The 23,015-nt window shown below is 44.9% G+C and overlaps 1 protein-coding gene across 1 annotated transcript in view; it reads left to right on the top strand.

Moving 5' to 3' along the window:
- Positions 1–23,015, top strand: part of FBXW11 (F-box and WD repeat domain containing 11) — a 59,514-nt gene that overhangs the window by 9,933 nt on the left and 26,566 nt on the right. The window contains exons 2-3 of the mRNA XM_009074936.1: positions 13,440–13,502; positions 14,551–14,776. Coding sequence (XP_009073184.1) covers positions 13,440–13,502; positions 14,551–14,776 — 289 coding nt within the window. The remainder of the gene's footprint in view (positions 1–13,439; positions 13,503–14,550; positions 14,777–23,015) is intronic.

The raw sequence follows: 23,015 nt of genomic DNA on the forward strand, positions 1-23,015 counted from the left end.
CTTTGGTTTGCTGCCCTGTGCCACAGCTTTGCCACCTTTCACTTACACCACAACAAGGTAGTATGCTGTAATGTAAAGTCACTGATGTGATAAAAAATAATCTTCCAAAAGAGGAACCTGAGGCATGGGGCAACTGCTCGTCCCATTCTCAAAGCCTTTGCTGTAGAATCTTACGCTGATGTGCTTTTCCTATTCATCAACTACATCTTGAAGTTGTAGGGTGAGAAGTGGTACTGGACTTACAGGTCAGGAGCATTTAACTATCCATTATATAAATCATGTGAAGTCTAAATTATGCAATTGCACATGCCTTTGAGTACTCAGATAAAATCAGCAGTCGAATGCAGAGTGTCTGGCTAACCCCAGGCAAGGCTGAGTGGATATTTGAAGAAATGATTTGGGTATTTTTTTACATCTTGCATTACTTTAGCTGCAGTTAGTCTGCAGCCTCTGTGGAGATAAGGTTTGCTCCAGGTTTTGGGTTGCTTGGATATCAGCAGTTGCAAAACCACACTGAAATTGTGTATGAACAGTTGTGTTTCAGACTATTAGTGAGTGATTAGAATTTCCTGAATAGTTACAAAGGACTGATACAGTTGGATGAGTTGTCAAATCTGGAATACATTGCCATACAGCTTTGGAGGAAATAGCTGAACATAGAGAAACAGAGGATTGTTCCTTGGAGCAACTGACTGGTTCTAGGATTTAGTTTTATTGAGTTTTTCATTGTGGTGGCTACTTTTTCTGTACTGCTTGTGCATGTGAATATGTTCTGTTTTGCAAAAGACAAGTAATTGAGAGTTGCTGTGGTTTATTATTGCAGACTCCTCAGTGGTTTTGAGTAACCTTTTCTGTAACTGTTATGGTAAGAGTTTGTATAGAAGTCTCTTCAAAATCTGCATAAAGTTTTGCTGATCCTTGAGGAAGAGCAAAACCCAAAGAATGAGAATAAATTCTGATGTAGTCCCTGTGCCCAGGTGAGGCAAGAAAGGGGTAGAGAAAGAAGTGCCAGAATCTGGTTTTAGAAAAATGAGAGAAAATACTGAGTTGTGTTGGAGGGAAGGACTGAATTGAAGCTTATGTCTTCTTTTGATTCTCTAGTCCTGGTGCTTAATGGCAGTGAATTTGTGGCGGAGGGCTTGTAGCTGTTTGGAATTACTTATTTTTAAATTTTTTCGTCATTTATATGTGCTTTGCCATGTGATACTCGTTGCTCAGCCACTTTTCTCAGCTGGAAGTATGTGTCTGAGGCTGCTCTTTGTTTAGTTCCATGTTGTTTTGCTTGAGGGTTAAAGAGGTGCAGGGCTTTTCATGGAATCACAGGCTAATTTGGGTTGGAAGGGACCTTAAAGCTCATCCACACCATGACATGGGCAGGGACACCTTTCACTAGCTCATATTGCTCCAAGCCCCATCCAGCCTGGCCTTGAAAACCTCCACATGTTTTCTAGACCTCAAGGGAAGGTGGAGGCACTAAGCATGTGTGCATGTGTTAAGCAGTTGTGCATATGAATAAAAAAAATAGATCAGGTTTTGGAAACATGGCCTTAATGATGTGGATGTAACCCTGGCTGCAGGGACAGTGTGCCTGATGTCCAGCAGTGTCCCCTCCCTCGTGCAGCTCTTCAGGCCCCTCTTTGTGGGGGATTGCTCTCCTGACTGGCATGGTGAGGTGACTCAGGTTGGACAGAGCTGGTTTCATGTGGAACCAGCAGCAGAGATCTGAACCTCCATTCCCTCTGGGAATCTAGGAATAACCTTTGAATTATTTAAACTTTGCACCAGGCAGTCAAGTTGCAAATGTGTAGTTAATCTTAACAGAGGCTAATTTATTTTCCATGAATCTGAATTCATCTAATTACTAGCTTAGCCTGAAATTTGCTTCTGAGGTGTTACTTACCTTACCTTTAATCTGGAATACTGTTAACACTTATGAATTACGTGGGGCAGTGTGGGGTGTCTTCTGCCTTGTTTACCCACAAACACAATGCAGAGGAAAATGTCCCACTTGGAGCTGTTGTGATTTGATCCTGCCTTGCCCCGACTTGGGGTGTCCACACACACCCACACGGGTGGAAGATGCTCCCCCAGAGCTGCTTGGCTCGTGGGATGTGTGGAGCAGGTTCAGGGCTGTGAGACATGAGGGCTGGTGCCTCATTAGGGTGCTGCAGGGGTAATCAGTTGGCTCTGAAATGTCAGCTGCTGTCTGTGTGCTGTGTGCTCAAAACCCCTAGGTTAGGGGTTTTGAGGGATATGCTGATTTGAGCAGTCAGCAGTGAAATGCATCTTTTAAAATAGTTTCTTGGCCTTTTATAAGTCCTGTAAATGGTGAATGGATCTGAAAAGGTTTCTTTGCATCTGCTTGCTCTAAAAGGAGGAAAGGTGATGATAATCTTGCCAATATTTTCCCCTCAGGTTTTCATTTGTGGATGTTTTTCTAATACAGGAAAAAAAACTGAAGGGGCTCTTTAGTAGGCATTGAGACAGTTTGTAAGGCAGTAAGTGCTGCTTATGCTTCCATTATATCAAAACCCCCCAGAAGCTTGACATGTCTAATCCTCCTATCTGCCTAACAAAAGCCACTTATTTAGGGTAGCTTTTGGTACAGTCGTAGGTGCAAATGCTCTGAACAAGTATGTTGCCCAGGACAAGTGTCCATGGGATATAGTCAGAGCTCTCAAAACTCAAGCTCTCTGTTTACTTCAGAAGTTTCAGTGAGTTTGCTGTATAAATAACATGGTTTGAAGTTTCCCTTGGATCTTAAAAGTTCAGAAGAAAAATTCTTTTATTTTGGGATGGATTAAGATTAAAAGTACAAATGGGTTCTACCTAAATATGCTTATGTGGGAAATAGGTGAACCATTAGTGCAAAACCAGTAATATTAGACATCTAATGTATTAGATATACATTAGGGCAAAATGAGAACCGGAGGTAACTTCTGTTAATTAAAAAACCTAAAATGCAAAAGCAAACCAGTCCCTTGCTCCTGGTGTCTGTGTACCTTCCTACAGCCAGGGGCCATATTTAAGGTTCATATTTCTGATGTAAACATTTTGCTGTGAAAATTAGAATTTGCAGGCAGAAAGGTTTTTTCTTATGAGATACTTGTGCTCTAGAATTGTAAAAGTTAATTGAGAATGTTTTAGGAAAGTGACTGCAACCATTTGCATTGGTGTCTGTGATAAGCTTGATGACAATGTAAGGATTGAGATTTTCCTGCTCTGGGCAGGGCCGTGGGTTGCTGGTGTCCTGCACACAGCCAGTGTGTGCCAAGGAGGGTTGAGACCAGACAGTGAGATGAGACAGCTGAGAAATAGGCACCACTTGTAAGCTGAGGGTACAACTAAAGCTCCTGTTGGCTGGGAAAGGTCTGCGGAGTGAGGCTGAAGTAAGACATGATCAGTGAGCCTCAGGTGGAGTTTGCAGGGAGATTTCTGGCTGCCTCGTGTGACTGGATGCTCAGGCACAAGCTAAGATAGTATTGTGACGATGATGATTATTTTATGGATTCAAAATTGTCCCCTCCCACCTGTGCCTGAGCACGTCGGCCCTGTGGGGCTCAGCATAACCCCCAAACCTGCTGGCCTGAATTGCAAACTGCTTTTGCCATTTCTTCTGGCCAGCTGATTCAGGATCACACTGGTGCTTTCTGTTTTGAGGGGCAGGTGTAGAGAAAGTGGTTTATCTGTGTGTATTTGGGGCTCAGTGTATTTCTCTTCATCAAAACAGTTGTCATGATGTGCAAGGTTTGCAAGCCGTAGTGGTGGTTTGGTGCTCGGAGTGGTGCAGGGATGAGTCATCAAATTGCTTCAATTACACAATTTGGTACTCATTGTCCTTGTAAATACAACATATTTTTTTTATAGGATGGATACAGGCAGCTTTTGATTGCTGACTCTTTGCTCCAGACGCTCAGAAAATGAAATGAGAGTTTAGGGTGTCTTTGAAACAGTTACACGAGGAGAGTGTTATTGGCTGTGTCCTGCAGTACCTGTTGAGGTAAGCTGCCCTCAAGAACTAATAAGCTACTGTACATTTAAGAACCAAAACCAAACAAAAAGCCCCACTGGATGTCTCTTGGGATTGCAATAATTGTATTTTTTCTCTAGTGATGTCAGTTTGTGTGTGGAAATTGAGGCATGCTGGAAAATAGCTGCTCACTTGGACAGAAGTGCTTCCTTTTACAACTTAAATTGACTGTCAGTTTAATCAGTGAAGATTTTTTATGCAAATCTTTCTGAGAACATGTGTGACACCATTTTTGAAGCTCTGGAAGCCAGCAGGGTGATTTTGCTATTCCAGTTCTCCACCAGTCGTTGTGTTTCGCAAGTTAGGGTATGAAATAACAACCTCCTGCTCTGTGAGACAGGTTCAGGCTGCAGTTTGGGTGCCATCACCAAAAGCTCAGTGATGTAGCCAGAGTCCTTGCCTGGTGTTTTGTGGAATTGGATCAGAAAAATAATCCTGAACTCCTGAACATTTTCATGCATAATTCCATTTTAAAAACAAGTTATGTAGTGTGTAGTCCTCTGGGTGGAGTGACTTGTGAGGGATGGAGCACCTCTGCTGTGAAGGGAGGCTGAATTGACATTGTGCAGTCTGGAGAAGGGAAGGCTTTGAGGCAGACCTAATTGTGGCCTTCCAGTAGCAGAAGGGGCTACAAGAAAGATGCAGAGAGACTATTTTCAAGGACTTGGAGTGACAGGACAAGGACAAGTCATTTGACTTCACACTGCCAGAGGGCAGGGTTAGATGGGATATTGGAAAGGGATTCTTCCCTATGGGGATGCTGAGGCACTGGCACAGGTTCCCCTGAGAAGCTGTGGTTGCCCCATCCCTGGCAGTGCTCAAGGCCAGGTTAGATGGGGCTTGGAGCAGCCTGGGCTGGTGTAAGGTGTCCCTACCCATGGCAGGGGATGGAATGAGATGAGATTTAACAGCATCTTCCAAGCCAAACCATTCCACGGTGAGCCCCGTGTGAAGTCAGGTGTGCTGAGTACTAAGAGATACACAGTTATGTATATATATGTGTGTATGTATTAGCAAATTAATTTTGTAGTGAGTGTAGAATGAGGACTGATACTTCAGAAAAAAAGTTGAAATAGTGGTATTAATTGCCAGTTATCAAAGCATTGTTGATTAATCAGGATAACCTGTTTAGTACCTGCTTGTAGCCTTTGGAACCTGTAAAAATAACTGTCATGGAATATTTAGGTGAAGAATGACTTGAAATTTTCTTCCTCTGAGCAGAGGCAGTAGCAGGCAACTGTTGGTTTTGGGGAATTTATTGCTCTAGCCATAACTTCCTGAAAAGTAGACCCTTGAGAGGTGTCAAACTGGGTGTGTAATAGCATTAAGGATCTTTTAAAAACTTCCCATCTGCAACTTGTGGTTAAACTAGACTGTTTGTAGCAAATTGAAGCACAAACAGGGTGTCTTCTGGTGCTGAATTCTCCTTGTCTTCCTGAAAACTTCTTGGTGGTTAGTCAGAGGCCAAATAATGCCTTCTTTGCAGTATGAGGGTTTTTTTCTAATTTTGCCTTCAGCTGTTGGCTCTTGGTAGACTCTTCTAGTATTTTAAATATATTTTTGTTTGAACTTCCAGCAGTAGCTGCACTAAAATAAAACCTGGCAGCTGGGAGAGTAGTTAGCTAGGTAAGAAATTAAGTGTACTCAGCTTAGTTTGTGCAGATCCCTGGTACTTACATAATAGTTTAAGCTGAAACAAGCAGTTACTAAAACAGATGTCAAATATAGACATGTCCATGGGCAGCAGAGTTAACTTTCATGTCTGGTGACCAGTGGTGTGCCCTGGGGGCCAGGAAGGCCAGTGGTGTTCTAGGATGTGTTGAGAAGAGCATTGGCAGCAGATCAGGGAGGTGATCCTGCCCCTCTGCTCAGCCCTGGTGAGGCACAGCTGCAGTGCTGTGTCCAGTTCTGGGCTCTGCAATCCAAGAGGGACATGGAGCTCCTGGAGTGGGTGCAGTGGAGGCTACAGAGATGCTGAAGGGACTGGAGCATCTCTCTCAGAAGGACAGGCTGAGGGAGCTGGGGCTGTTCAGCCTCGAGGAGAGACACCGAGAGGGAGCTCATCAGTGTCTGTCGGTGTCTGCAGGAGGTGTCAGAGGATGGATCAGGCTCTGCTGGAAGTTCCACCTGAACATGAGGAAATGACCAAGCGCTGAGCAGGTTGCCCAGAGAGGCTGTGGATTCTCCCTCACTGGAGATATTCCAGAACTGTCTGGACTCAATCTGTGCCATGTGCATTGGGATGGTCCTGCTTGGGCAGGGAGGTTGGAGCAGATGACACACTGTGGCCCTTAGCCATTGTGACCCATTCTGTCAATCATACAATATTTCAGGTTGGAAGGGATCCATAAGCTCCTGCTCCTCACAGGACTGCTGAAATCTAAACCAGCTTTACCTTGATGAACCTTAGGTGTTGTTTTTCCAAGTGCTTTATAGTGACTGTGGACAGTAGATTGAGTTTATCTGCCATCAGATATCTTCAGAAACTCTTTACTTGGACAATCATTTGGTTATGGGCTATATTTGCTACTTTTCTTAAGGGAATTGTGTTTTGCTTAAAGCTATGACATGATTGTCTCACTGTATTACAAACGTGTTACATAATTAATGGAGAAATATTGGAGGGAACCATTCTCTATAGGCAACCTGTGTAAGGTCAAACCTGTAGCTGAAGGGATGTTGTTGCTGGTTCTGTCTTCTCTGTGAAACCCAACATCTTTATTGAGCAGATTGAATAACTGTCCGTGCCTTTTTGTGCTTACACATGAATATTTGATGTCATTGCTCCATATATAGCCTGTGGCTGTGGTTCCAAACAAGTATTTTGTGGTAATGAGTCTTTGCAGTGGTTAGACTAAGGACACTTTGTCAGTGCCCACTTATTCCTGACCTGGCATTTGGAAGCACTGCAGTATTTTTGCCTTTCTTTACGGACAGATTTTGAGGGGGGCGAGAAGTAACAGATGTGGTCCTTGCTGTGAGATGGGTTGATTCACATCTTGTGCAGTTTAGGTTAGGACTTCTCCAAATTAATTCGGTGTTTGTGCTACACTATGTTTTCATCAAGAGTCTCTTGGTAGTTAAAAGAAGAAAATCCCCTCTTTTCCCTGCTCAAGCATCAAGTTGTTGGCAATAAACATTGTTTAACAGGTTCCTGCATTAGTAAATGGTGTCCATTGCACCCTAAGGAGAGGCTCACCCTCGTTTTGAAATGCTTTAGAGCACCTGAGGGTTTCTGGCTCTGTTAGAAGCAGGAAGCTGTGAGGGACACGTGCACCTCGCTTTTGGATACTACAGATGGTTGCCCAGTTTTCTTCCTTACTGCTGCGGTCCAGCGGTCACACAGGATGGTGGATCCCCCTCCTCCTCTGGGAATGTGTCCCTGTGCTGGCAGAGCTGGTTTCAGGATATGATTTTAGGTCCAGCTCTGTCTATTCAATCTGCCATGTTTGACCTCAAGGTGTCCAAGTTTGTATTAGTCAATTTTTATTGTTTCTTCAGCTTCTTCATAGTCAGATGTGGACATGATTTGTTAAAGGAGATCAGAGCCTGTTTAGCTGAACTGTTTTGATTAGTTTTGTTTATTTTGTATTTTTAACTGAAATTTCCTGGTGGTTTTTTTCCAGAGAATCTAGGGCAAAGTTAGATTGTTTAAGACTTATCTTGGTCTTTAACTGAGATTGGAATTACTGGTGTGGTCTCAAGGGTAGAGGGAAATAGAAATTCTTGTTTTCTATCACTTTCCCTTTCATTATGGCCAAAATAGAGTAATTGCAGACTGCTGTGCTTTTTTCAAGGTAACACAGCTACTGTCTAGCTTTGTCCTTCCATCCTTTGTATCCTGTGAATCCCTTCTTTGTTAGCGAAAAGGTTATCATCAAAGCAGCTTAGCAGTGTTGCCCCTTTGCTCGATGCTACTCCTGTACCGTGTGTGCCTTGTCCCAGTTCCCAGGATTACTGCTATCACTGCTGTAATTGCTCTCTCCATACTGGGGCTAGAACTGGGTTAAAGAACAAAGTTGCACTGGACTGTGTCTCTTTGAGTCAATTAAGTGACTAAAGGCACTTCCAAGTCCTGAAGGCTGGTGCAAACCCAGGCGTTACCTGCCTGGAGCTGACAGCAGTCTGACAGGAGGCTGGATGGCCTGTACAGGTTGGATAGATTTCTGGCAGAAAAGGTGCAGCTTTTTGTGTAGCTGCAGCATGAAGTGTGCCTTGCAGGCCGAGGGCTGTTCCCCTGGGGAAAGCCAGCGGTGCCTGAGCACCTGATGTCGTACAGCCACACATGTGGAACATTGCTACCAGGTATGCAAGGATCTTCATCGAAACTCTATTCGTGGAGTTTTATAATACCTACAAATTTTTTGCCTTTGGAGATCATTCTTAGTTTCCATTTTGGAAGCTCTTCATAATCTCCAAAGGGAATGAGCCTGATGTAATTAGACTTATCAGTACCTCTTTCTCTCCAAGTAACTTTTGAACCTGTTTGCCATGTTCATCTGCATCTCATAGAACCCCCAAAGACTTGAGGTATTGTGGAGCAGAAAGCCTGAAGTTACTGCAGGACTAGGGGAGGAATAGGTGATACAAATCTTCAGGAAACAAACTTGTAAGTGTACACATTGCTCTGGAAGTTTTACTGCCATTGCTGGTTACCCTTAGTGTAAAGACTGAGGCTTTTCTCGGTGGAACTTGATTCCGTTGGGTTCTAACAACTCAAGGCAACGGCAAACATCCCTGCCTTGTTCCTGCTTGGCTGTCGCTGCCATTCCCAGAAGGGATGGAGAGTGCTTCCTCCAGGCTGACTAATTAAGGAATGACAGCTGGTCAGAAATAATCATTCCACTTTTGCCAGAGTTGTGAGCAACTTAACAAGAATCTCTGGAAAAAATGAATGTATAAACAAGATGAATTGACAATACTTACTTAGAAGCTCTGCTTCTGTGGCAGAGGCTGCAAGGCTCTTGTGGGGGTCAGAAATGAGACCTGGGGAATGTCTGCAAGGGCAGATCAGTCATATCACAGGGGCCCACAGCATTGCCAGAGTCTCTGGAGTGAGAAGTCATTGCCTGCATCAGGTCTTGGTGCTGTTCAGCTGCAGGGAAATGGAGAAAAGTCCATGTTGATGCCACTTTAAAGCCACTTAGGAAACCAGCAGAGGCACCAGCACAGCAGCTTGATGTGGAGGGTGTGTGGGGTAAACACCAAGGTGCAGGCTGAGGCAAGGGAAGAACACGAAGGAAAGAGTTGAACTTGTAGATGCTTATCTTTTCCAGGGCAAGGACTAGTGACACCAGCTGATAGGAATTTTGAATTTTTTCTTTTGCCAAGTGTTGGGAATGGATGGGACAGATTAGAGTTGTCTAATTGCTTCTTCCAGACAACAAGGCAGGATCCACCCTGTTATTGCTTTAGTCCTCAGTTAGTAGGCTTTAGTGTTGAAGAGACATGTTGTAGTCTGAGTTAGTGATCTGGGGAATGACCCCAGAAATCGTGTTTAAGACAGAAGCAGAGTGAATTTATTAGGAAGAGAAGATATAATAGGGAAAACAAACTACGTCTTTGGTAGCAGGAGGGGAAAGGATGAAGGGTTTAAAAGCTCTAAGATACAGCAAGAAAATGTGGAGTGAGTTTAGGATGGGAAAAGAGAGAAAACACAAGAAATGCTGTAGTAGTAGATAACATTAAATTAATGCAGCTGCTGCTTCCTGGTTAAATACTGAAATACAATGTGAAATTTCCAGCCTAAAAATCAATCTATGTCATCTGCCTGCACATTCATGGCTCAGATGTTGAGAGGACATGGAAGTATCTCTCGGCAGCAGTACTGCCTGTGCCAGGTCACCCACTTGTGGGTCTAAGATGCTGTCATCTTAGCCAAGAATGTGCTCTGCTGCTTTGGAGGAAGAGGGACAAGTGGAAAGGGGCAGGAAGGATGCAGTCCTTCTCCTCACTTGTGTTGGTGGGCATGGTGGTAAATGGTGCCACATCCAGTTGGCAGCTGGTCCCTTGTGGGATTCCCCATGGCTCGGTACTGGGGCCAGTCCTGTTGAACTTGTTTATCAATGACTTGGGTGAGTTCGCAGATGACACTAAGTTGGGAATGAGTGTTGATCTGCTGGAGGGTAGGAAGGCTCTGCAGTGTCCAGTTCTGGGCCCCTCACTGCAAAAGAGACATTGAGGGGCTGGAGGTGCCCAGAGAAGGGAACAAGAGCTGGCGAAGGGTCTGGAGACTAAGCCCTATGAGGAGCAGCTGAGGGAGCTCAGTCTGGAGAAAAGGAGACTCAGGAGGGACCTTCTTGCTACACACAACCACCTGCTAGGAGGTGCAACCAGGTGGGGTCAGGCTCTGCTCCCAGGGAACAAGGGACAGGACGAGAGGAAATGGCCTCAGGCTGTGCCAGGGGAGGTTCAGGTTGGACATCAGGAAGAATTTCTTCATGTTAAGGGTGGTCAAGCATTGGAATGTGCTGCCCAGGGAGGTGGTGGAGTCACCGTCCCTGGAGGTGTTCAGGGAACGACTGGATGTGGCACTCAGTGCTCTGGTCTAGTTGCCGAGGTGGAGATCAGTCACAGGTTGGACTCGATGGTTGTGAAGGTCTTTTCCAACCTTGATGATTCTGTGATTCTGTGACATGGCAAGGATGTAGCATCTCCCCAAAGTGTGCTGCCCAGTTTTCTTTCCCTCGGCAGCAGCTGAGGCACAGTACAATTGAGTAGGTGTACTCCATAGAGGGAAACCCACTCTGCAATCTGCTTACTGTGGAAGTCTGAGCATTTGGGTGAAATTGATGTCCTTGCACACTGTGTGTGTACATCTTGTGCTGCTTGATATTGTTTTATTGTATGTGCCTACGATGAACAGACCTCACGTTCAGGTGGCAGCTTTTAGCCTCCATCCCAGGGAAAGCTGGCAGTCATCTCCGAGATGTTTCCTGGTAAAGGTGCAGAAGAAAGCAATGGCAGAGTCTTGCTGTGATCTGCCAGAGGAAAGTAAGGTTTGGGCTAAGTCAACCTGATGTGGGATTTCTGCTGAATATGCTAACCCAAGCCACCCGTGTTTCATACTCTTCATGAGAGTTCCTCTTCCTTGCTTGTAGTTCGTAGGATCAATGTATTTATTTAGCCTTCAGCTGCCAAAGGAGATGAGATGTTCCTTACTCACTTAAGGAAATTCTAATTGGAAACACTTGTTAGCAACATGTAATCACTCTAATGAGTATTTCTATTCATTCATATTGAAATAAAGAAACCCTGCACAATTCCCTGGTGGCACGTTTGCTTTGCAGAGTGGTTCAGTTAGCATGGGGCAGTGGGGTGCCAGTAAGCGTGTGGCCGATGTGTGCTCCCTGCCGTGGCACCGTGCGGGGGGACAGCACCGCTCACAGTCGTGTGCACCACGGTGATAGGGCTGGTTGTGAGCAGTGTGCAGCTAGGGATAACTGGGGTGGCCCTCAAGAGGCAAGCAGTTTAAAAACTGTGTACAGTGTAGTTTACTTTTCCAGTGTTACTGTTCTACATATGTCCAGAAACACTAAAATATGTGTGTTTGTGGAGTCACCCAAAACCTTCACCCTTTCTGGTTTCCTCTCTAGCCACCTCCTGGGCTTGTATTTGTCATTGTCGTGTGTGCTATACCTAGGTAGATTTGAGACTGTGTGGCCATAGTTTTTATAGTGTAACATTTAGCTGTGTGATGCATCTCACACATGTGGAATACTGAGTCCAGTTCTGGTGCCCACAACATAAGAAGGACATGGAACTCCAGAGCAGGGCCACAAAGTTGTTCAGAGGACTGGAACACCTCTGCTATGGAGACAGGCTGAGAGAGTTGGGGCTGTTCTGCCTGGAGAAGAGAAGGTTGTGTGAAGACCTCACGGCACATTCCGGTGTCTGAAGGGGCTACAAGGAAGCCAGAGGGGAACTCTGCATCAGGAGCTGCAGTGATAGGACAAGGACTAATGGGTTCAAACTGAAAGAGGGGAAATTCAGGTTAGATCTTGGGAACAGGTTCTTCCATGTGAGAGTGGTGAGGCACTGCCACAGGTTGCTGTGGCTGCTCTGTCCCTAAAAGTGTTCAGGGCCAGGTTGGATGGAAGTGGAGCAGCCTGATCTAGTGGAAGGTGTCCCTGCCCATGGCAGGGAGTTGGAACTAGATGAGCTTTAAGGTCCCTTCTAACCCAAACCAGTCTGGGATTCTATGAAACTCTCTTACCTCCATGCAAGGTAGAAGAGGGTTCAAGGCAAACTTGAGCCACAGCAGTGGGGTGGGGGAGGAAGCTTTGCTGTAGAGGTGGTACAGCAGTGTATGCCCTTGTGGAAGAAAGAGGAGGAGATGAATGCTTTTGAGGTGGAATTGTGTTTTGAGTGGGAGTGGATGTAGTTGTTAAGGGGTTAATCCATAATCTGTGATGGCAAGAGTGAAGGAATTGTGTGACTTAGCCCATCATGTGTTTTACTTGAATGCGTTTTTCTTCTTTCTGCTGAGACAGCTGATAGAGGGGAAGAAGGCTGAAATAAATACAGACAGTGTTTCAAGACACCCAGTTTGTCATGCTAGCCCTCTGCCAGTCAGCTGGTGTCTGCTGGGCACGAGTGATGGGGAGGCCAGGGTGGTGCGAAGCAGCCGCTGCCTGGGCATGAGGTACCTGTGAGTGGGGAGGAATAGATGGTGGATGTGCCACAGACAACAGAAGGGAGCGTGTAATTAACAGCAAGGGAGGAATGAGGGAAAGATTTGGAGAAACCCAAGTGAGCTCAAAGCAGCATTTGCAGCTGAAGGTTTATAGAAATTCTTTCATCTTTTGTTCGTGAAGGAAAGGGAAGAAAACAGAAGGGAGGAGCTGTTCTGATCTGGGGAGACCACTGTGATTAAGGCAGGGGAAGAGAGATAGTGCCTGCCAAGGGTTGTAGGCACAGACATTCCGCAGAGAACAATCCCTATTCCTTGTGGTAAGCTGGGGCTGGGAAAAACCCATTTTCTATTGCATGTAGTAGTGTATAGTGATTTTGTTAAATTTTTTCTCCTAGCTGTGTGCAATTTAACTTTAGCAGAAAGTGCTAGTTGAATACTTTGACAGGTTTAATTGCTTTGGCTTGAGTAGGATGAAAGTGAATTTATTTCCCAGTGAGAAAAACGCTGAAAGGCTGCATGAAAACCTGTCAAAGGAAATTGAAGTGGGGTTGGGGAGTTATCTTTACAGTAAATGGAATTGATAAACATGTCAGTTAAAAGGGGAATTTATTTATAATACTCAGGTTTTGTGGCCAGAAGTCTTTGATAATTCCATTCACTGGGAAAATGAATTTTATCTGTTCAATTGATTTGCTTTTTCATAATGCCTGTGTAGAGCAAGGAATTGTCACAGGATACAAAATTGAAGTAGTATTTCCTCTTTTTTTTTTCCAGAACACGTCAGTAATGGAGGATCAGAATGAAGATGAGTCTCCAAAGAAAAATACCCTGTGGCAGGTAGGACTAGCTTTCATGTAGAAAGAGAGTTGACATGATTTTTGTATGTTCCTGCTTGTGAGAACATCCAAATTCTGAGTCTGCGTAATCATCCTTGTACATAGTTGACTGTATCGTCCTAAATTTAGCTCAGCCTTCCAGTGAAGGACGATGCTGATGAATAATCCTTGGGAAATTGCTAGTTCTTCTCAGATTTTGTAGTTTGTGCTGACCTTGGAAGGACAGTTCTGCGTCACAGGATATTTGGGAATACAGTTGAACTGTGTTCCTGAGCATGTGACTGTTGTTTAAAAAGAGAAATTCACCATGGCAAGGACTTGCAGCCAATTTGCTTTGAAGAAGTTTGGGAATATTTCTGAGAGCTGACAGTTCAGCCGCCCTCTTGGCCTCCTGAAGGGCTCAGAGGAGCCTGGCATGAGTCTTAAATTCTACTCACTAATTAGCAGTAACTCCTGGGGTGGTGTTCTTGTAGCATCCTCATTTGTAGCTAAAGCTCCCAGGGTTTTAATGAGGTGTTTATGTCAATGTCCCAAACATTGACATGAGCTGTTTCTGAAAAGCAAACCAAGCCCTTGATGTCATGTAATTCTCTAGCTTTCATTTATGGACAAGCAGTTCAGCACTTGACATGAGGGTCTCAAATTCTTGGTTAATTAGAGTATTAACATCCAGCTCTGGTGTGTCTCTTATTTTAACTGCTGGAACCTGTGTAAAACATGTGTGGAGGCAAATGGCAATGTGCTACAGAAACCACTGGTTTAGTCTGGGAAAGTTAGTTCTAAAAGGAATGAAGTTCACTGCTGTCTAAATGGTAAGAGGTGTGAGGGAATTCCAGACTTTCAGTGTAAGAAGTAACTTAGGAACAAAGTCCTTTCATTGATCTTTATCTATGAAAGATGAAATTTGTGGGGTAACTTGAAGAATGTGTTTTAAAATCTTGTTCTGATTATTTCTTTGACTATTCTTATATGTTTTTCCTTGAGAGAGTTCTTATAAAGCTGTTCCTATTGTTTATATTTCAATACTGATATTCCTTTTCCAAAACTAGATAAGTAATGGAACTTCATCTGTGATTGTCTCAAGAAAAAGACCATCGGAAGGAAACTACGAAAAGGAAAAAGACTTGTGTATAAAATATTTCGACCAGTGGTCTGAATCAGATCAAGTTGAATTTGTGGAACACCTTATTTCACGAATGTGTCACTATCAGCATGGACATATTAACTCGTACTTGAAGCCCATGTTACAACGGGACTTCATCACTGCGCTACCAGGTAACAGGATGATTGTTTGGCATCAGGTGCATTGATAGATGTTTTGTACAGGGCTTTGGATGGATGAAAACTCTTAGGAGCATCCTCCAGGTTTAGAGTGTCTCTTAGAAGTGAAGTGATGCTTCCCAGTCCAAAGAAGAGCAGGAGGGTAGCTGAAGTCATTCCCCTCTGTGATTAATTGAATTGGCCACTGGATGCCAGTGTTGTTCCATGTAAAAACAGTTGGACTAGCGAATCCTGAAGAAGTTTGTGCTTAAGTTGGAACTGAGTTGTCGCAAAAGTTGTACCTCTGCAAGCTTTGGTCTAAATTAGTTTTTCATACAAAACCCATAGGTGCAGAAAGTACTGCTACAGAGGTATTTCAGTTTATGAAGTCCCAAGTTCTGTGTTTCTCCACTCTTATCTAGAAAGCTGCCTGCTTAGATGAGTGGATCTAGTTTGTCTAGTCTTGTTGCTGACTGAAGAGCAAAAGCATCTGTGGATTTGTACTGTATTGTCCAGCCATGATTCTTCCCTTCAGTTACCCAGAACCTCTTCTGTCAGCCATCTGTGCCAACCTGGGTCAGTAGTTCTCTGTTCTTACACTTACTCTGTTCATTTCTTGAGTCAAAATATGGAGCAGCAATAACTCTGTGTATAGAATCCCTAGCTCCTAATCTGGGAATCTATATTTTTTCCATTAATTTTCAGGAGAAATTGTATTTCTGGATTTTTGCTGCTAGGGAGAGTGATTCAGTTATTCTTTGGAAGGTAAATGTGTGGACATTGTTTCTGGAGTGGGAAATAAGTATAAAATACGTGGTCAGAATGTTCTGTGTGCCACAGGCAGTGTGATAGCACAGATTCGCCCCTGCAGCACCCGAGCAGTCTGTGGTGTTAGCCCAAGGACGCCAAGACTCAACAGTGAACACAGGGTGGAAGAGGGGGTGGTACAAATCACAAAAGGAATTGGAAACTGGTAGGTTTTTGAGCACAGGGACCACTGAAGTGAAGCTCCTTTAAAGGTTGGTCATACTTCAAGCTCGGAAGCTCTTGTAGACACTGGTGTGCTTAAGTGGTCTTGTGTGTATGAGCCTTCCTGGTACCTGGACAGGATCCTGCTCAGATGTTAGGGGATTCTGCCCACTGTAGTGCTGCTGGAGTTTCACAAAACCTGGAGGAATTCTGCTTTTGGAGGTGATGGGGGAGGGATTTTGGCTCATCTGTCAAACATGGTTGAAATTAATTTAGTCCTTGGAGGCAAATGGCGAACACAGAGTAGGGCACTGGAAGTGATACAGAATTTTGTATGTGCTCTATTTTCTGAAAAAAACAGGCTTGAAATGTGTGAAAGAGGGTGATGAGAGGAGGTGTCCTTCCCCCCACGCCTCAGTTTCACAGGAGTTGTTTTATACAACACTGAGCTTCTCTGGCCGTACACGGGAGAATGTGCTCCTCCTTTCCTGTGGGGAACTATCTCCTTTGGGGACTGTGGATATGTCTTTCTGCTTGTTTTCAAAATACGTCATGTTGATTTCTCTAGGGAGTGTCTAGGACTAACTAAAAATAAAGTGAAGTAGAGACTCACGGTGATCACAGAATCATTTAGGTTGGAAAAGGCCTCCAAGATGATCAATTCCAACCTTGTCAACTAGACCAGAGCACTGAGTGCCACGTCCTGTTGTTTCTTGAACATCTCCAGGGATGGTGACTCCACCACCTCCCTGGACAGCCTCTTCCAAGCCTGACAGCCCTTTTAGTGAGGAAATTCCTCCTGATGTTCATCTTGAACCTCCCCTGGCACAGCTTGAGGCCATTTCCTCTTGTCCTGTCCCTTGTTCCCTGGGAGCAGAGCCTGGCCCGACCTGGCTGCACCTCCTGGCAGGAGTTGGAGAGAGGGAGAAGGTCACCCCTGAGTCTCCCTTTCTCCAGACTGAGCTCCCTCAGCTCCCTCAGCTGCTCCTCGTAGGACTGTCCAGACCTTACATGTGCATGTATGATCTTCAATTATAGATTTAGTTTGTTTGCTTTTAGACATCAGGGTTGATACAGAGTTGTAGATGTCTTTCATATTGTCTGTTTCTGCCTAGGAAATTTTTTGGAGATGACTCTTACTTGTACCACATTTGTATGTATCAGAATATATTGGGTTTTTATGAAGTAAATACTGTGAATTGTTTCCATATTCAGCCTTTCTTGAAGGTGATGTGGTATGCAAAGAAATCTGTCTAAATTCACCCAAGAACTTAATCTGAGCTGATGGAAATCAATTTTGTGTTGTATTGGAATCACATTAGAGGATAGCAGTGAAGTATCACTCCCGGGCGCATGGTGGGATTGTTGGGATGTGCTGTGCAGGTCCAGCAGTTGGACTTGATGATCCTTGTGAGTCCCTTGATGCCTTTTTAAAAGAGCTTCACTTGTTTTAAAGAAATCAAATTCTTTTGTTTTAAACAGATATAGTTTTTGCTTGCTACTTTCCTGACTGAATTTGCACCTGTGAGAATGCAGGAAGCATGAGAAAAAGCTTATGGTGCCTGAGTTCAGTAAAGAAGTGGTAATTGTGGTGTGCTTTTCCCTAAGAGGGGGCAGAATGTTCAGGTGCAGGGTCTGTTCTTGCAGGCTGGGCTGTGACTGGGCTCGTGGTGTGCAGTAGGGCTGGTGCTGTATAGCTATTGCAGGTTCCAGGGAGGAGAGGGACCAGGAGCCTCTGCTTGTTGATTTTCCACGTCTGCCAGTGGTGTGTGTTCCAGCCTGTCAAAAGCAACTCTCTAAAGACAGTAGTGTATAATGGGCAGCATAATTGCAAGTATAACTTAGCTCCTCTATGCTTTTGATTCTCCCAAATTACCTTTAAGATGTTAATATTTCTTGCCACAGTCTCATCCATCCTGTGCCCTTTCCTTAAAGGAATTATAACTTTACCCCTTGAGCACTATCTCGTCACCCTTGATTAGGAAAGAAAGTCCCTTCCACATCTCTTCTGTGTAATAAAACTGGGAAAAATGTACACTGTTTTGGGCCAGTGAACCCCCCCAAGATATTGTATGAAATTTGTTTCTAAAATATTAAAACCCTGGGCAGTTGCCTGATGGAATTGACTGATCATATCTAATGTTGGTCAGTTTTGTAGAGTTGACATCCCACATTTGGGTTTCATTGTCATACAAAATGATATTTATACATTGACCTCCAAAATTTCTGTACATTTGAATTGTTTTCATTTAATATTGAAATTCAACCAAGCCTTCAGCCGGTGCCTCTAATCACAGAGTCATCAAGGCTGAGAGAGACCTTTAAGATCATCAAGTCCAGCCATTAACCTGTCACTGCTTTAACCCCTGAACCATATCCTCCAGAACCATATGCCTCTCAAACACTTCCAGGGATGGTGACTCCACCAGCTCCCTGGGCAATATCCCAGAGTCTGAGCACCCTGACAGGGAAAACATCTGTCCTAACATCTAATCCAACTGTCCTCTGTCTTGACTCAGGGCCATTCCCTCTAGTCCTCTCCCTGCAGCTGTGGCAGGAGAGACATCCCCACCTCTCTCCAACCCTGTCAAGGAGCTGTAGAAAGCCATGAGGTCACCCCTGAACCTCTTCTCAAGGCTAACCACCCCCAACTCCCTCAGCCCTTCCTCACCAGACCTGTCTTCAAGAACAGCTCTAAATTTCTCACTGTATTCTATAAAACTGCAAAAACTCTTGTGAGGCATAAGAGATGGTTGTCATGTTTTTCTTTGGAAAGTCCATCAATAGATGCGTTTTACTTAAGAAAACGGGCAGGTTTTAGTACCTATTTCAGAAACTTTCTAAAGCTAAAGACTCTCTTTTAATGTAAAATAGGGATATGCAACTATTTCAGGCCTTAAACTGAGTCCTGCATGTTGTCTGATGCAATTGTAGTGGGCCTAAGTATCTGTGCTTTGGACCTGTTCCTGCTATGCTAATCAGGGTAAATATTTTACTTGCATCTTTTTTTAATGTAACAATTTAAATCTGTGACTTCCACAAGCCATAAAAATCTTAAGAATAGGCTTGATGGCAGAGCAAAGCATTTGTGTGTTTGTGCTCAGTGTGGAACTCTGCATGGTCTGTATATTCGTAGAAGATGAGATTGTCAGATTTTAACATCAGAAAACATGCCAGTTCTGACTTGTTAAGAATCTGTTTTTAACTGTGACCAGTGTTACATGGAATTGTGAAAATGGAGCATCTTGTTAAAGAAAAGGCTTTTGCGTATTAATTCCCAGCTGATCCTTAAAACTCAAAGAAATACTGGCTTCATCGTGGACAGGTGCGTGGGCTGAGAGTGTACAGTCCCAGACTGAGCTGCACATGGGTGTTGGTGCTGTTGTGGGGATGTGCTAGCTGAGTGCAGGGAGCTTTGATTGAAACCCTGGGCTCAGCTCAGTTAAACATTAATGAGCCTTTGGTACCAGGGTCACACCACAGCAAGAGTCTGACAAAGCCTGGGGTTGAATTGAGTTGAGTCAGCCGTACTCCGGCAGCCAGGAGGGCCATCAGTGTCCTGGGGTGCCTTGGGCCCAGCATTGCCAGCAGGTCAAAGGAGGGATTGTCCCCTCTGCTCTGCCCTGGGACAGCCTCACTTCGAGTCCGGGGAGCATTTTTGGGTGTAACATTATCAGGCAGATCTAAAGCTGGTAGGGAGTGTCCGAAGGAGGGATGGGAGAATGGGGAAGGCCCTAGAGGAGCGACATGAGTAGTGGCTGAGGGCACTTGGCTTCTTCAGCTGGAGAAGAGGAGACTGAGGTCAGAGCTCACCATGATCTGCAGCTCCTCACCAGGGACATTGCAGGGGCAGCACCATTGGTGCTCTGCTCTCTGTGAGCAGTGACAGGACCCAAGGGAACAGCTGGAGCTGTGTCAGGGGAGGGATAGATTGGATATTAGGGAAAGGTTCTTCCCCCAGAGGTGTTTGGGCACTGAACAGCTCCCCAGGGCAGTGGTCATTGCCCTAAATCTGACAGAGCTCAAGGAGTGTTTGGCCAATGCTCTCAGGCACAGGGTGGGACCATTGGGGATGTGCTGTGCAGGGCCTGGAGTTGTGGGTCCCTTCCAGCTCAGGATGTTCTGTGGTTCTCTGATTCTATGTGAATAAATAGGAGCTGAGCACTTGTCACTTGGGGTTTATGTCTCTGAGCATTTGGCCTGATAGCTCTGTAAAACATCCTTCGTACAGAGGCAGTCAAGTCTGCATCTCCTGTAGAACTTTCCTAACTTGCAGGAAACAGAAATCACCTTAAGAAGAAAGATTTTTTTTTTTCCTTGTACTTTAGTTTATTTGGAGATATACTAACCTTGGGAACTATCTTCAAGCCCTGTCTCTTAAGTGCTTGGTATGTACATTACAGTCAGAGGATTTCTTTAAGATCAGATTTTGAGAGGACCCGAGTCTTAGCCTGGTGCTTCTGAGTTCTGCACGTGCTGCAGAAAGGCACCAAACCCACTGCAGTGCTCTGTGCTTTCTGGAGCACAGCTTGTGTCACACCGTTCCCTGAAGTGGTGGAGAGGCTTCGGCTGGGGATGCTGTGGCAGCTCTGTGGTGGCACCATGAGGTTTTTCCCTCTCTGAGGAGATGGCATGAGTGACTCTGGGTGCTTCAGCAGTGGTTTGCCAGCTCTTCACTTCTGCTTCAAATCAACCTGTCAATAGGCAGAAATGGGAGCGTTGCTCCCTCCAGGGAAGGCTGAGCTTGGGAATGCATTGGAAGTGGTGGCATGGTTGTTCCAGTTGCATTTTCAGGCTCGGAGCATGAGAGGTGGGTTTGAATCCAGATTTTTGCAACTGTTTCACAGAGGATTGTCATTGTCCTTTCTAGTGCAGTTGGGTGAAAGAACAATTGCAACGTGTTACTGCTTTGTCACGTGTTTTTCTTAGTCCTGGACAACTGCATTTAATCTGGAGAACTTTGGAAAAACCTTGTGAAAAATATTATTTCACAAGAAAGAAAACTAAAAGTGGTTGAACGTAAGTGGATGAATACACACTGTGTTACTTAGACATCACATGGATTTCTAAATGGGAAGTCCTAAAACCATGGACTTCAGCATTCCTGTATTTGCCATGTGCTGAAAGGTGTCAGGATAGAAAGCAAGTGCTGACTCTGAAAGGCATTTCAAGTTTGATTCTTAAGATGCTTTATTCAGTGTCTTCTGAAAGACAATCCAGGGATGGGAGAGTAGGGGAAAAAACCCAAACCCAACAACAACAAAAACCCACTAAACTAGGCACATGTTGAGTTGAAAGGATGCTTTGCAGTGTGGCTTTCTTTTGGGTTGGTTGTCAATAACTTTGCAGCATCTTGGAGTTCTCATCTCTCCTTTAGGGTGAGGGTAATTGCTTAGTTTGTTGTCAGGAGATGGCAGTAACAGACAAAATTTGAAAATATTTTCTTGGTCTTGAATATCATGGAATCACCTTAAAATCTTGTTCCAAACCCCTGCTCTGGGCAGGGACACCTCCCACTAGCCCAGGTTGCTCCAAGCCCTGTCCAACCTGGCCTGGAACACTTCCAGGGTTTGGGCAGCCACAGCTGCTCTGGGCAACCTGTGCCAGTGCCTCAGCACCTCACAGGGAAGAATTTCTTTCCAATATCTCATCTCTCCCTGCTCTCTGTCAGTGTGAAGTAATTCCCCCTTGTCCTGGCACTCCAGGCTCTTGTAAATTGTCCCTCTCCATCTTTCTTGTAGCCCCTTCAGGTACTGGAAAGCTGCAAAAAACACAAAAGCTTCTCTTCTCCATATCATCTGAGCATCTTCTGCTTGTTTACCACTTTCTCCCTTGGGAATTGTTCGTTTCACATCTGTCAGGCACATGGTGTGGTTCTCAGGGATGTCCTGTGCAGGGCCAGGAGTTGGACTAGATGATCCTCAAGGGTCCCTTCCAACTCTGATTATTCTGTGATTCTGTGTTCACGGTCATTAAATTTCAAAACCTACTCAAAACTGTAAGCAAGGTGTGAGCAACATATTCCAGTCCCAGCATGGCTGCTCTTGTCCCATGCACAACCTTCAGTCCATGGCTGAAATAAAAGCAGTGCAGTGAAAGGTAGCCTTGAACACGTTTCCTGCAGGAACCTTGGTGTAGTGCTCTGCTCACATGGAGTTCACACTTCCAGGGGTGAATAGCTGTGTCCTCTGCACTGTTTGCTTTGGGAATCGCAGTGCTGTGTGTAGAAAAAACTTCCTCTTCAAAATGGGATGTGTGCTATGATGGGACAATACATAGAGGTCTGCCTTGTGGTTGCAGTGTTAGAGATGTACTGCACAGTCTCTGTATGGCAGTGTGCCCTGAAGAATGCCAATGGTCCTGCTGTGCATTAGGAACAGCCTTGCCAGCAGGTCAGGGAGGTGATCCTGCCCCTCTGCTCAGCCCTGGTGAGGCACAGCTGGAGTGCTGTGTTCAGTTCTGGGCTTCTCAGTCCAGAGTCATGAAGCTCCTGGAGTGGGTCCAGCAGAGGCTACGGAGATGCTGAAGGGACTGGAACATCTGTCTTAGGAAGACAGGCTGAGGGAGCTGGGGCTGTTCAGCCTTGAGAAGAGACGCTGATAGGAACTTCATCAGTGTCTGTCAGTGTCTGCAGGATGTGTCTGAGAAGGGATCAGGCTCTGCTCTGGGGGGCCCAGCCATTGCACAAGAGGCAACAGGCAGGAACTGATGCAGAAGAAGTTCCACCTGAACAAGAGGAAGAACTTCTTACCTGCGCAGTGAGTGAGCACTGAACAGGTTGTTCAGAGAGGCTGTGGATTCTCCCTCACTGGAGATGTTCCAGAACCATCTGGTCTCAGTTCTGTGCCATGTGCTTTGAGATGGTCCTGCTTGGGCAGGGAGGGGGGACTAGATGACACACCGGTCCCTCACTGCCTGACCCAGTCTGTGAGGCTCTGATAGCTTGTTGTTGTGTTGTTCAACACAGCCATTTGGTACTGACGTCTAAAATAGCTGTCAGGTCTGTGCCTGTTGAGACATGGTGTGTGCCCTGTTCGTACCTGCAACCTTCACAATCAGAAATGCTCACTCAGCAGACCTGTTTGGTTTTTCTCCAGCCATGTTCTCCACTTTGCACAATGAGTTAGTTGATTGTCTTGATAGCCAAGGGTTCATGATTTTAAACTGACCCTTGAAAGCGACCTTGCAGTGATTGTATTTTCTGGGGAAAAAAACCTTGAGAACTGTTTCATATCACATAACATCGCAGTAAGATAAATATACTCCAAGTAAGCAGTATTTAGAA

Source organism: Acanthisitta chloris, unplaced genomic scaffold (assembly GCF_000695815.1).
Source record: "Acanthisitta chloris isolate BGI_N310 unplaced genomic scaffold, ASM69581v1 scaffold4795, whole genome shotgun sequence".
NCBI classification, from domain to species: Eukaryota; Metazoa; Chordata; class Aves; order Passeriformes; family Acanthisittidae; genus Acanthisitta; species Acanthisitta chloris.